The sequence below is a fragment of the Archocentrus centrarchus genome, chromosome 19, assembly GCF_007364275.1.
Source record: "Archocentrus centrarchus isolate MPI-CPG fArcCen1 chromosome 19, fArcCen1, whole genome shotgun sequence".
Lineage (NCBI taxonomy): Eukaryota > Metazoa > Chordata > Actinopteri > Cichliformes > Cichlidae > Archocentrus > Archocentrus centrarchus.
The window spans coordinates 3,174,695-3,190,405 of record NC_044364.1 but is presented as its reverse complement, the minus strand read 5'-3'; the positions used below and the strand labels follow the sequence as shown (position 1 = coordinate 3,190,405).

Below are 15,711 nucleotides of genomic sequence, written 5' to 3'. Positions count from 1 at the left end.
GAGAGTAATCCTTGCTCTCCACTGTTGATCTGGTTGCTGTAAAAAAAACAAAAGCTCTTTTTAGTCAAATCTTATTATGACAAGAACAGCCCCAGCAGCTGTTGGCATGTGAGTGATATTTGCTTGCTTAAAGACAGAAGAGATTGTGTTTTACTTGAATTTTCAGTCCCAAGTCATTTTCAAGGTTTTAAGCTGCCGCAGTTTCTTAAGGCCTGAAGTGCAGGTCTTTGATCAGTTGGAATGTTCCCAGATAAGCGGAAGAAAGCACGCACAATCATCGCCCCACAGCTGTCATTTGTCAAAGAGATTTGAGTTTATGCAGAGGTAAGTGCAAGTGAATAAGTAGTTGCTTTATATTTGCCAAAAGTATTCTTTCGTCTGCCTTCACACGCTGGCAAACTTCACATCCCATTCTAAATCCAGAGGGTTTAATATGATGTGGGCCCGCCCTTTGGAGCTATAACAGCTTCAGCTGTTCTGGGAAGGCTTTCCACAGGTTTAGGAATGTTTATGGGAATTTTTGGCCATTTTTCCTAGAAGCGCATTTGTGAGGTCAGACACTGATGTTGGAGAGAAGGTCTGGCTCACAGTCTCCACTCTATTTCATCCCAAAGGTGTTCTATCAGGCTGAGGTCGGGACTCTGTGCAGGCCAGTCAAGTTCTTCCACAACAAACTGGCTCATCCATGTCTTTATGGAGCTGCTTTGTGCACTGGTGTGCAGTCATGTTGGAACAGGAAGGGGCCATCCCCAAACTGTTCCCACAGAGTTGGGAGCATCAAATTGTCCCAAATGTCTTGGTATGCTGAAGCATTAAGAGTTCCTTTCACTGGAACTAAGGGGCCGAGCCCAACTCCTGAAAAACACCCCCACACCACAACCCCCCCTCCACCAAACTTTACACTTGGCACAATGCAGTCAGACAGGTACTGTTCCCCTGGAAACCACCAAACCCAGACTCCTCCCTCAGATTGGCAGATGAAGAAGTGTGATTCATCCCTCCAGAGAACACGTCTCCACTGCTCTAGAGTCTGGTGGCGGCGTGCTTTACACCACTGCATCCGATGGTTTTCGTTGAGCTTGGTGATGTAAGGCTTGGATGCCGCTGCCATTGAAACCCATTCATAAAGCTCTCTACACACTGTTCTTGAGCTGATCTGAAGGTCACATGAAGGTTGGAGGTCTGTAGTGATTGACTCTGCAGAAAGTTGGTGACCTCTGTGCACTATGACCCTCAGCATCCACTGACCCCACTCTGTGATTTTACATGGCCTACCACTTTGTGGCTGAGTTGCTGTTAATCATTTCCACTTTGTTATAATCCCACTAACAGCTGACTGTGGAATATTTAGTAGGGAGGAAATTTCATGATTGCACTTGTTGCACAGGTATCATCCTATCACAATACCACGAGCTCCTGAGAGCGACCCATTCTTTCACTAATTTGTAGAAGCAGTCTGCATGCCCAGGTGCTTGGTTTATACACCTGTAGACATTTAAGTGACTGAAACACCTGAATTCAATGATCTGGGTGGGTGAGTGAATAATTTTGGGAATAAAGTGCGTGTAAAAAGGTGGAAAAATATTTCTTTTCAAGTCATCATTTGGTTGAGTGAATGATGGAGTCTATCATTTATCATTTCCATCCATTCCTTCCTCCAAGTAGGATCACAGCTGGACTTTAGCCTATGCCAGCTGACATGCTGAGAAAAGGGTAGTTCAAAGAAGAAATACTGTACCTAAACAATTTAGCCCATTTTGAAATAAAGACATATAAATATCATATATATATATATATATTCTATATACATACAGGCTAATTTACAGAAATGCCTCCACAGCCATCCCTATTATTCTTTGTTATGGGTAAAAGTTGTATTGTGAGGGATGCAAAATTGCACTCATTCACACACTCATATGAATTGTGTGCCTTTAAATTTAGGAATTGATCTGGAATTGCACAGCTGTACTGTTCTGGGTCTGTTTGTGTGCAAGGTGAGTTGTGGAAGAAATGGATCAGTCTCATTCCGTACATCGGAACAATCATAAGCACAAAACTATGAATAAAGGAATTTGGATTTTGTCAGTGTCCATTTCTGATAATTTTGTGCCCACTGGTCAATACAAAAAAAAGACATTTAGGAGATTACAGAAGTTTAGTTCTCAGCCTGTTCTTTTCATCAGCTTGCACTCTGTCTTTGAGTCGTATGACTCACTAACACAGAGGATTATTCCCATTTTGGGGACATCTAGTCATCTCCGTCTGGAGTCGCTTACAACGAGCTAGTTACCATCCACTCGGAGCAAATAAGAAGAGACGCAGGTGTACACTGCCCCTCGACTCAGAAAGCCCATTAGTTCACAGTACACAGATTACAAAGCTGGCTGGGCCAGAGCTGGACCTGGACAGGAGAGCAGAGGAAGCAGACCTAATCTGCCTGCTAACAGATGGCTCCCCCGATCACACACAGCAACCAGCCTGCCAGCCATGTTGGAATGGAGCGGCCGCCCACGGCGAGGTTGGAGAGGGCGCACAGGGGGAGGAGGAGATGATTGTTATTGAATATGAAATGTCGATCACTTGGAATGAGCACGCTATAGAGGTCGGGAGAGGCTCAGAGGATTGATCGTCTTATCTGGGAGATAAACAGAGGTTTTTCTTAAGAGACACGTGCTTGCTTCTGTCACTGAATAACAAGTTATCATCATGCATGGCTCTGGTCCAGATGATTGTTTAATGCCCTGATTTATACTGCTCTCACAATAGCACTCTGTAAAACAAACTGTTGCCACTACAAATACTTTATGTCCTCTTACTTCTGTCTGAATTGCTTCCTGACTGCCATCACTCCGCTTCCAAATATCAATTGTTCAAAACTAACTTGTTTAATGTTTAACCATTGCAGCCATGCTAGCTTTGAGACGATTCTAGTTCTGATCATATTCTGGATATATTTAGAGTACATTAAACAAACAACAACAGATAAAATGTAGGAAAGAAGATTTTTATATCCTTTCTAGGCACTGTCTCATTCCCTAACATTTCACACACTTATCCACTGCACAAAATCCCATAAAAGTCTGTTAAAATAATTACAACAAGTCTTGAGGCTGTGTAAATCTGAGATGTGTCAATTATAGAAATCTCAGATGCAGATGTAAAGTAACGCTGCTCTGAATCACAGCATATGAAGCCAGTCATTGTGTGCACACTAATCCCAGCTGCTGTTGCTAACTCAGGCACAGCTAAGCAGCATCCTCACACCTCAGCACATTACTCCCCGAGGGCAATCACACGAAGGAGTTGCTGCTTAATGTGTCCTGTGTGTGTGTGTGTGTGTGTGTGTGTGTGTGTGTGTGTGTGTGTGTGTGTGCCTGCAATGACCACAAAGGGAAACACGGGGGTAGATTTACTGTTTTGACTCGGGTCTGTCAGAGTGTATGAGCCTTCACACCTGAATGGATCAGTAAATTTCTGCTGTGCGAGTTGTGATAAAGGTGTCTCCCACCAAAGGGCAAGCGGCAGCAAATAGCCACGGGCAGTGACTCATGCTTTCATTTTTACATAACTCCCTGCACTGGATCGCTTCCCTTGAATCATGACAGGATGTTTCCCTTGTAAACAGAGAGAGCGGAGCAGTATTTAATAACTTGTGTGATGACGGGAGCATCGTGGATAATTTCTTTACACCTCTCATCTTGCACTGTGATGGTAAATGCTATTTACGCTGCTGCTGTGTCCAGTACATAATGTGGCAGCTATTACACAAATTAAAAGAAGCTGAAAACTGCCTTTCAAGTATTAAAGGATGCCATTCAAGATTTTCCAGGCTTTCACTGCCATCACTTTTCAATGCAGCTGGATTTCACAGCTCTTGGGTTTCTCTTGGATCTTTTGCCTTTGAGAAAAATAATGGCTGCAAAAGACACAATCCAAACATGCACGTTATCCTGAAAATGTTCAGTGGTGTCACTCATTCCCTTGTCCCTTACCTTTGGTCCTGAGCTTGAAGCTGGGGAAAGTACCACAACTGTGGAAGACCTCCTGTGTGGTACCGGTACCAAAGACCAAACATCCAAAGGATCTTAGCAGCTACAGGCCGGTAGCCCTGACATCGCATCTAATGAAGACCCTCGAGAGGCTGGTCCTCAACCATCTACGCCTCATGGTGTCGTCTTCGTTGGACCCGCTGCAGTTCGCCTACCGGCCTGGCATCGGGGTGGATGACGCCATCATCTACCTCCTGCACCGAGCTCTGACCCACCTGGAGAAGCCTGGAAGCACTGTGAGGATCATGTTCTTTGATTTCTCCAGTGCTTTTAACACCATCCAGCCAGGACTTCTGAGAGACAAGCTGGAACTGTCAGGAGTGGACCACCACATCTCCGAGTGGATACTGGACTACCTCACTGACCGCCCACAGTACGTGAGGACACAGGGCTGTGTCTCTGACAGGCTGGTCTGCAGTACGGGGGCCCCACAGGGAACTGTGCTGGCACCGTTCCTCTTCACCCTCTACACTGCAGACTTCTCCATCAACTCCCCACGCTGCCATCTGCAGAAGTTCTCTGACGACTCTGCCATAGTTGGCCTCATCACAGGTGAGGATGACTCAGAGTACAGACAGTGGACTCAGGACTTTGTGGACTGGTGCCAGCGGAACCACCTCCTGATCAACGCCGCTAAAACCAAGGAGCTGGTGGTGGATTTCCGCAGGCGCAGACCCACCACACGGACACCGGTGAACATCCAGGGAGTGGACATTGAGATAGTGGACTCTTATAAGTACCTGGGTGTTCACCTAAACAATAAACTGGACTGGACTCATAACACTGATGCGCTCTACAGGAAGGGTCAGAGCAGACTCTACCTGCTGAGAAGGCTGAGGTCTTTTGGAGTGCAGGGGACACTCCTGAAGACCTTCTATGACTCTGTGGTGGCATCAGCCATCTTCTATGCAGCAGTATGTTGGAGCAGCAGCTTGTCTACAGCTGAGAGGAAGAGGATAGACAAGCTCATCAGGAAAGCCAGCTCTGTCCTAGGATGTCCTCTCGACTCAGTGCAGGTGGTGGGAGACAGAAGGACTCTGACCAAAATAACATCACTGATGGACAAGGTCTCCCATCCCATGCATGAAACTGTTGCTGAGCTGGAGAGCTCCTTCAGTGACAGACTGCTGCATCCTAAGTGCACAAAGGAGCGTTACCGCAGATCCTTCCTCCCAGCAGCTGTAAGACTTTATAACCATCACTGCTCCCAACAAAAACCACAATAGCCTACACAATGTAGGATAATATATAATATACTGTAAATAGTCCGGCACATCATGCACATTGTATATAGTGTTATTATTATTATTAGTATTAAGGTTAATATTGTTTGTTGATTTTATATATATATTCTTTTCTTAATAGTGTGAATTATTATATCTTTATTTATATTTATAATAACTGCGGCTGCTGTTACACCCAAATTTCCCCTCTGTGGGACAATAAAGGCTGTTTCTTCTTCTTCTTCTTCTTCTTCTTCTCCCTTCATCTCCTCGCTGCCTCTCTCGACGGTCCTCGACTCATTTTGTTCTCCAGATCTGAAAAAGTCTTCACTCGCCTTCTTGGTTTTCCTCCTATCTGTCATCACAAAAAAATAAAAATAAATCTGTCAGTGTGCACCCACATTTAAGGGGAAAAAAAACAAACTCGGAGCTGAAGATTTGAAAAGTTCCTCATGCAGTTTGGTGTGCCACTCACAGATGGCACAGTAGCCTAAACATGAAAGATGTTGGATGAGCATGAATTGGAAATGAATGCACTTTCACTCCACATGAGCGAGGATTTCAGTGGATATCAACACAAGCAATGGACTTTACTTTTTTCTGATTACCCTTTAATCTCTTAGAGCAGAGCCCAGCTGATATGTCGGCAGGGGCCCGATATTACCGACTGATATTAGCTATTAGATATTAGCCAATATTCTGGTATTTGCATTTATTATAGCCAATGAATAAAAATTCAAAAAAGTAAAGAAAAGATGGAAGAAACACCATTCATGTGCTGATGAGTTTATTCACCAGAGGGAAGTTGCAGCAAATGTTTGGAATGCTACAAACACAACAACCAGCTGATCTGAGGAGAAAACAAGTAATCCACGGTCTGTTGTAACAGTAAAACAATTATTTACTCATTATCATATTATCTTAATAAAGACTGAGAATTAACCACACGTAACAAATGTGGGAAATCTGTTTTGAGTATCAGTATCAGCCTTAAAAATCTCACACTGGCCGAGCTCTATGTTAGAGGACAGATTACTCTGTATGTTATATGCACTAACGTCTCATCTCAGCCTTCCCAGGTCCAGATTTAAACTTCATTTAATTTAAATTTGCATGTATTTGAGATTAACATCCCTCTTTGCAAACTCTTTAAACCGCTTTTCACAAAGTAACTAGAGGTTTGGGGAAATTTTGAGATTTCAGAATTATTTTGCTTTGATAGTTTTAGTATAGTCGGTTTTTAATGGTAAAAAAACTAATTTTGGGGAAGACTGCTCCATAAATAAAATTTACTAGGATAATACCAGCCCAAATTTTAAACAAGTCAGCTGACTGCTGATATTTCATTATTTGTTATAGAGAAAGATGTCTGTGGGTCCTAAAAGATCCTGAAATGTCTTAAATGCAGGCTTTAAAAAGTATTAAAGTATTGTCCTACATTCATATATTATGGATTTTAAATGCTTTTAGTCTTATCATGAGAATTTTAATTTCTATACACATTTAGAGCACTACAGCTGCAGTGTTAAGTCCATGCTATTTTTGGATCAGACGGCACAGGGTGGCAATAATGCACCAAAACTTTTACAAAGTCAACAGGACCCAGACACAAGCTGCCAGGATGCAGAGGAAAACCCAAACAATCAAAAGTAAAGCTTAGGCGTAAGTTCAGTAAGGAAGATCTGTATTCACTCCTCTGTTTGCTTTCCTGGGTTTTTGGCTGCTAGTTGATTCCTCGCATCACTGCTGCTTTTCACATGCTGTCAAACTCAAAGCTGACATCATCGCTCTGGTCCAATCAGCTTTCTGGCCACATTCTTCGAGCCAGTCAGTCTCCACTTTGCATACTTTAAATCTCACTGCTGACCCGTCATTCTTTGTTGCAGACTCATTCGTTCAACCCACTAACTCCCCATCTCCACTTCACCCAGATCACTCAGTGCGCCATCATAGCCTCCATCTTTATCTTCACCACCACCAGCGTCTAGACTCCGGGGGGGCCTGCCCTAATTCCTGTCATCGCTGGGATTTCGTTCTGCTTCGATGGGCCATCGGAGTCTAACCGCCAAATAGATTATTTTAATTCTATATCAATAAATAATTTTATCTTTTCCAAATGATCTCTCCTTATTGGACTGTTTGTGGTCATACACAGGCAGTCAGTCAGTTTTGGCAACTAGACAGATGCAAAAGGTAATACATGAGGAAACTCAAATACACAAGAAAGAACTAGAAATTATGAAAACACGAGGAATGTAAAACTCAAAGAGGGATGAAAAGCTTGACTGGAAATGACCTCTCTGGTACGGACAAAAGGAGAACAGCAGTATTGTCAGGGTCAGCTGTGCGGCAGGCAGGAGATGGACCCAAAAATGCAGCATGTGGAAGATGAGACGTAAACTCAAAAGGCAGCTTTATTGCTGAACTCGTACAAAATACAATATTATGCAGGTCAGAAGCCGATAAGACGAGCCTACAAAGCTTCCCAAAAACCCACCGAACAAGGAGGGACACAGTCAAGAGGGAGAACACAACAAAAGACAAGGGGAGACTGACTATATATGCACACATACACACACACACACACACTCACTCACTCACTCACTCACAGAGGATAACAAGGAGAGCAGCTCAAACTAATCACAAAAAAGAGACAAGGGAAGTAGAACCAAACCCAAAGCACACGAGACAAGAGACTATCAAAATAAGACAGGAAACACCGAACACTGAGACCAGGACTAAGATATATACGAACTTGCCACAGAGACAGAAGATAAACAAACATGGAGAACAGATTGGAGGAACAGAATGGGAACACAAAAGGGGACCAATAACATAGCCACTAAAGCAGTCAGGGAACCGATGGCACAGACAACAGGAGCACCAGGAATGTAAAACATAAATAGAGGGCTATGGAGCTCAAATATAAGTCCCATCCAAAAACCCAGAACAGGAGCACAGTGCAAACAGCATGAAGTAATGTACCATAATATTAATTTTCTGACATCATCTGCCTAAAAAGATTATGTAGGCAGGAGATGAATTTTTTCCCACTGACATTCCTGTATTCTGACCAAAGGGGAAAATACAAAGATATCTTAAACGTCCCAAAGACTCACAACCCTGGGTCCAAGACCCAGGGACCGCGACAATTATTACGTACTTGGGAGAGTCATTAACGGATGGGATGCCATCAGTTAATATGCTGGTGGGTTTGAAAATGGGAGGGAACTCTAACAAATGGAAACTAAAAGTCTTAAAATGAGCATGTTTCCATAGGGTGCCTATGAGCAAACCAATTCATTTGTATAACAGGAGGCTGTGCTTTTGATATGAGATGTTAAATCCTTGGTCACAGACATGTAAAAGACCCCCCACCACCACCAAACTTGCACCTGCCCTCTTGAAAACATTTTCCAAAGAAACTAATGACCCCTGCATGTCCTCTGTTCCTCGGTGCCATCAGACGAGCTCTGCTATCGCTCTGACAGGGTCTGACCCGGCCTATCCAATTACCCAGAAAACCCCCTGATCAGGAAAGTGATCCTCATTATTGACGCCTGACTCACTGAGCTGCTGCAAACACAGCCAGAGAAAGAGACGGCGCGAGAAAGAAATAAAGACAGAGAGGGGGGAGAAGGGAAAACCAAAACAGTGTGACGGAGAATAGAGTTTACACACCGGCAAAAAGAGAAAATTGAACAAGGTTAGGTAAGATAGATGAACAGATGGTTGGTTGTATACAGCTAGTGAAAAAAATCAATGTGAAAATCAGATCAAAATCTGAGGGACAGAGCCAGAGTTAGCAGAGGGAGTGTGTAGGCGGTAGGAAGTGTGTGTGTTGTCAGAAACTTGAGGGAACACTGTCCAGAGCAGACAGATTTAGAGATGTACTGCATGAAAGGCGATAAAGCAGGTCTCTTACTGTGGCTTTAATTCAGAACAAACTGTAGGAGTGCTGCTGGTACTCTCACAGACTGCTAACAAATCTCTGTACTTCCGTTTGACTCAGGACTGTTGTGTCTTCTCCAAATATATTTTTAAAGATTATTTATGCAAGGAAGGGTGTTGCTAAGCACACCAACACAGTGCAATGACAGGTTTCTAGTAACTACCGGAGCATCTGTGCCTTTGGCGGCTCTGACTGGGAGTAATAACAGCTCTAATTTGTGAATTATTTATGTTCTATTGATGACTACTTTTTCTCATCAGCAAAATCTTTGACATTATCCACTGATGATCATTACGTGCTGTTGATTTGTACCACTTTAAAATGGCATTCTTCTGCTTTTGAACAGATGTGTTATTGTCACGTTGGCATTTTGGCGTTGGGCCAATTGAGGCTTAGTGTTTTGTGTATACAGTGTATATCTATTAGTGTTTATAATGCCTAGCTACTGGTTTTCAGATGTGTGACCATTTTTACATGCATATGTTGATGCTAGTTAGGGTATGTCACTGCTATATGGCACATGAAAACACCATGCCGCTGAAATATGCCACTTTTACATACAGAGCCTGGCTGTGTGTCTGGCTGATTCGGACTCGCCCCTTACCCTGATCCTCCGTTGCTCCACCATTTGCTTGCTGTCTGACCCAACGTATTGGTGCCGGTGGGGGCGAAGGGCTCGGGTAGGCATCCTGTGAGTCTGATCATCCTGTGCTGTTGGGGGTGTGCCCAGGCTCCCTGGTTGTGCTGGCTGGTGTCCTTCCTGGGCTTTGGGTCAGTTCATTGTCCCTTGACTCGTGCTGTGGGCTCCTCTTTCTGTGCTGCCTGCGTGGAACGGGCATGTGCTGTCTGGCTTCTTTTGGGTGTTGGCAAGGCCTTCCTGCTGGTTTGTGGCTCATCACGCAGGTGTCCACTGTTTCTTGGCCTTTGCTGTAGGCTGCGGCCACTTGGGGGTTTCTGGTCTCGTGTGGGTTCTCATCACTGCTCTGTGTTACGATGTTTGGACTTTGGTGATTCTGGTGTTTTTGTGAGAGTGGGGGTGTCCTGACAACATAAATCACCACACCGCCTGGTTTTGTTTCTGTTTGTTTCTTCATCCTTGTTTAAGCTGTTGCTTACTGGGTTTCACTGAGTTGCATTTTGCTGCCTTTGAAAGGTTCTGGATACGGGGGAAGATCATGTCTTCAGAAATGCAGGCACACATAGACACATACACAAAAACATACACTCACAAAAAAAGGGGCTAATGATGTATTAGAAGAACAGCAGGTGACAGGTGTCTCCAGGACACCGTTCAGTACAACTTCTACCTATAAGATTACACCTGAAGATAACTACAGGAAAAGAAAAGAAAAAGAAAGAAACAATGTAACTACCCCCCCCAAACTGAAATTTGTTCCGGGGTATAATGTATAGTTATGGCTTGTGATCACCAACTCACCTGATAAACTGAATCCCTTCTGTTTGTCGAGACCCAGCCCCATATTATTTACGAGTGACCCACAGCACTGCGCTTCATGTCTTAAAATGAATGGCCATGTTTTAACAGCCTTCATTAAGCCGTGTTTCGATAACATAAAACATAAAGCACAGAGAGGCTGTATTTATTCTATGACATGTAGCAGGCTATTATTTCTGTGATTCATCACGATTGTTTCATTTTCATTAAACTGTAAAAACGATTTTAGCATCTGCTGACAAGTGTGTCATTTGATCAGATGAATGACACACTAAATTTTGCACTTATCCCTGTAGGTGTGTTAAAAGAGGACAGCGCACAGTAGTGTGAATGGTAGTAAAATGAAGAAGTGCTTGGATTGGTACTCATTTGAGCAGCAGATATGCAGCACTCAGAACGGCGAGGGTTCTGCAGCGGCTCTTTTACTGAAAGAACTTTGATTCTCCATTCAAACACACCTCATCCACACAATGCAGCTGCACAGATCTGCTGTGTGCCGCGCAGACGTCTGACCTTGCCTTTGTCTCTTCTCTCAGGTATGCGTATCCTTGTGACCCTGCTGCTGGACACCTTGCCTATGCTGGGTAATGTACTGCTGCTCTGCTTTTTCGTCTTCTTCATATTTGGCATAGTGGGTGTCCAGCTGTGGTCTGGCCTGCTCAGAAACCGCTGCTTCGTCGAAGACAATTTCTCTTTGTGAGTACCGTGCTTTGCATTTGTACCAATGTGTGGTTTGTCTATTGTGTTCCATTTTATATTGATTAATAATGATTGGTTTAAATATCATACCATATTTGACCACTTCCAGCATGATAGCAGTAAGAAGAGACATATAAACAGTACAGTATATATATCAAGCACATTTATCAGTTTCTAACTGCCCATAACTCATATTGCAGTTAAGACACTAAAATTCCAAATACTCTCAATAGAAAGGCCTGAAAAAAATACAGAATATATCAGATTGTTTAAGGTATTTGTTAAGTCTTGAACCATTAAAATTGGTATAAAATGAAATTTGTATAAAATTATACTACAGCACCTTTCTCTCTTTTTAATCAGCCTTTCTTTTGAATGAGCTTTATTGTATTGGACAAAGTAGACAAATGCAGCTCTTGCAGTCTGAGCTCCACAGGTTTATACGCTGTGAAATTAACCCATTGTAAAAGTTTAATTTAATCCGTAGAGCCCCTGCCCAGCTTTGCTAGCATGTTAGATAACTGCTGGTGCCAGAATGAATGAATGTTAACAGGTTAGGTTTGAATCGAACAGGGTGAGTTGTGCACTTACAGTAAATGACATTTGACTGCAGTCACCTTGCTGCTCATCACATTTTGTGAACATTTGCAACATGCATACCTCTGAACTCTGAAGTCCTAAGTTCCTCTGCAGAGAACGACACGACCTACATAAGATGTGGCAGTGCCCTTTAAGCCAGCTAACAATGGCCTCATCAACGGTATTAATATATCCTCCTCCTGAAAACTGTTCAACTACATGAAAAAATGACAACTATTGAGGACAAGTGTAACTAATTGATTGTTGTTAGTACACCATACTCACAGTGTACTGCATATGGCTGTACTTGCATTACCACACTTATGTACTCAAAATCCCAAAATACCAGGTCTTACTATGGAAATGTGCAACACAGTAACAGTATAATTTTGACATAAAATGTTTTGGCCGGGGCAAGTGGCCACACCTACCATTAAATCCCAAACAGACAGAAGTCATCTATAAATACAAAATTAACACCAAAGTTTTAATATGAATTATTAAAAATGGTCAAAACAAATGGTAAAAGATGAAGATTAATGAGCAGGTTAACGATGGCTGTTTATCCTCAGTATGAACGAACGATCAATCATCAGTTTTTTTAACCATTTATCCAACTAGGGCTGTGGGGAGTGGAGGAAATGAGGTAGGGGTTGGAGGTTTAAACCCTCAATAGAACAAGTAGAACCTTCTTGCTGTGAATCACCAGTGTTAACCACTTTCCCTCAAGAACTCCAAGCTGGAAGGATTTATTTATCTATTTATTATTTCCTTAATGAAAATGATATAAACAACAGGAAGGAGTGAACTTTGGCCGAGCACACTAAACCAGGTCATGCACTAAAATCAAAGAGGTTCTTATCACATTGATGAGCCTGGAAATAATGAGAGAGACCTCATGTGGACCATGGCATGTAGAACATGAGAACCAATGACTTATTCATATTCCCTGTATCACCCTACCTCCATCTTTCCCTGCTGGAGGTTTAACTCCTCACAGCTGTAATTGAAGTTCATGCATAATGTCTTTGCTGCACAGGCATTTTTTTCTTTTTTTGTCATCATCTTCAATTTTTAGACATTCTTCTTGTATCTGCAAGGTCTAAATCTCTGTATCAGATAAATGGCACCTGAGCCGGGCTCTGTTCAAAGTCATAAACATATCTGTTTTAATGCTTGCTTCCATTTCTCTTTAACACACTTCACTGATGCATATTTTAGTGGCACAGCACGTGCTGTTAACTGGCTTGACAGTAACCTTTTATTAGTCTGATTGAGAATATTTAAGTGGACCTATGTGTCACATTGAGTTGTGATAAATAGACCGTACAACGTAGTGAGCTATTCAGAGCAATGAGTGCGCTTGGAGATCGTCCCAAAGTGAGAAATCGCTTTTAAGAACATATAAATAAGAGTGTGTGAAGTGTGTTAGGATTGGTCTAGTCCCACAAAACATGTGATGCCACAATGCAATTAATAAAACCCGCCAACTGAATGTGTGTGGACAGACAAGCCAGATACTACAGAGCCGCCAGACACACACCAGTTATTCCAGAGAGGCGAGCGCTTCGTACCAGATATGCCAAGATGTGTTATAGCAGGCAAAAGCTCTCGTATATCCAGCTCATTCTGTACACACAGGGTTCTCCCTGGGTATTTGGCCCTGGGTTTTTCAAACACAATTACAGCTAGCTTCACTGATTAGTTCCTCCAATCTGTTTGCAGGAGTGCTAATCAGTGGAATCAGCTGCTGTAGTGTTTGCATTGAATTAAAACCTGCAGACTTTGGGCTTTTGAAGTTGATCCATTTAAAATTGTGCCGGATTTATACTAAAATCCAAAAGCAACATCATTAGGAAATATGAAAATGTCCAGTCAATTAAACTGCTCCAATCTGACAATAAATGCAGGCTGCAGTTGAATAATACGTGGAAAAGGCGATTCCCTGGGGAAACACTTCACTGCCCTTTTTTTCCCTGGAAAAACTCAAGGTCACATATTTAACCTGAAATATTTTATTGAGCCAAGATGTTTTGCAACATGCAGCTGCAGAAATTTATACGTTACTTTTTAAATGATAATTCATTCTGAATCATTTATGATTTATGTATCTTATTTGCGTGTTTGAGGTCCAGTCACTTAGTTTGAGGTTTTCTAACTTTGAGAGAGAATAAAACATGGTCGCCAAAGGCAAACGTGGTCTCTTTGCAATGAATAAAGGTTACAATTTTCTACAATATAAGGCACTCGTTCTAATTCCACCATCTCAGTAATATTGTTACTACAACCTTACCTTGTCTGGTATGTCCAGTGCCTTATGGGTTCTAATGTTAACTAATGTTGCAAACTAAATATCTTTAGTATGTCTCTATTATGACCCTTTGATAATTTATGCTGTTGATACTGATAATATTAAAACCTTAAGCTCCCTAATAAAGACTTTTTAAAATATAGAATTCCATAATCTGATGGAATGAAGCTAAATTTTTCTTTAAAGTGGATCTAATATACTATACTTTCTGTTACAGTGATGGATGATCATATTTAAAATGGCTAAAGATTCAAATTATATGTACGTATGTATGTACAAGTAATGCCTGTGAGCCAAAAAGCTCAGTCTTCAGACTGCTCAAAATGCTCTATTTCAGCCAGTTGTTCTCCTCTTTCCTTGGTATAATGTCAACAGGAGTGGATATTCCTTACATGATAATCTGGCTTTGAACATAGAAGTCCCACCTGCCTGCTGTTCAGATCTTCTGTTTGCAAATAGCAGTCAATCAGAACAAAAGCTGGCTTAAAGAGAGGGTGAAGGGAACCGACATGAAAATAGGGTGAATTGATAACTGAAGTAAAAAAAAAAAAAAAAAAAAATTCCGAAGTGTGAATCATGTAAGGCTGTCCCAGTAGAGTCCAAGAATAAAAATGAGTTGAAAATGATGACAATATCCCCTCTTTAAGGGAGGTATGTGATAACATCCTCTACTGCACAAAGAGTGCAAATTAAATGTGGACTATTAAAAATTAGGTCTCTGTCTCTTCTTAGTCCTTGTTAGTAAATAGTTTAATAATTGATCCACATATTGATTTATACTGTCTTACATATTCTTGCTGAAATCTGGTTACAGCAGGATGAATATTGTTAGTTTAAATGAATCAATGCCCCCAAGTCACATTAACTGTCAGAATCCTTGAAGCACAGGTCGAGGAGGAGGAGTAGCAGCAATAAAGACCCATGCAGAGTTTTCATTCATTTGAAAGCTTGACTCTTAGGGTTATCCATCCTAATTGGAAAACTTAAAAATGAGTTTTAGTTATTGTTGTCCATTGTCCACTTGGCCCTTACTCAGAATTTCTATCTGATTTCTCAGGCTTTTTAAAATCAGATTATTACTTGAACATTTAACAGTTTTACATGAAAACCCTACTGATCTACTCTATCCATGAAGCCAGATGACACAAATCATTTATTTAAACTACAGGCATGTCTTTAAAGACATAAAGGCTTGGATGACCTCTAATTTCCTGCTTCCAAATTCAGATAAAACTGAGGTTATTGTACTCGGCTCAAAAAAAAATCTTAGAAACATGGTGTCTAACCAGACACTTACACTGGAGGCCAAGGTAATGCCATCCAGAGTAAGTATCTGGTTAGAAACATGGTGTCTAACCAGATACTTACTCTGGATGGCATTACCTTGGCCTCCAGTAACACTGTGAGAAATCTTGGATTCATGTTTAAACAGGATATGTCCT

At 41.9% G+C, this 15,711-nt stretch overlaps 1 protein-coding gene across 1 annotated transcript in view; it reads left to right on the top strand.

The window, feature by feature from the left end:
- Positions 1-15,711, top strand: part of cacna1g (calcium channel, voltage-dependent, T type, alpha 1G subunit) — a 304,885-nt gene that overhangs the window by 151,870 nt on the left and 137,304 nt on the right. Inside the window, 1 exon segment of the mRNA XM_030755883.1 lies at positions 11,217-11,376. Within this exon segment, the coding sequence (XP_030611743.1) occupies positions 11,217-11,376 (160 nt within the window).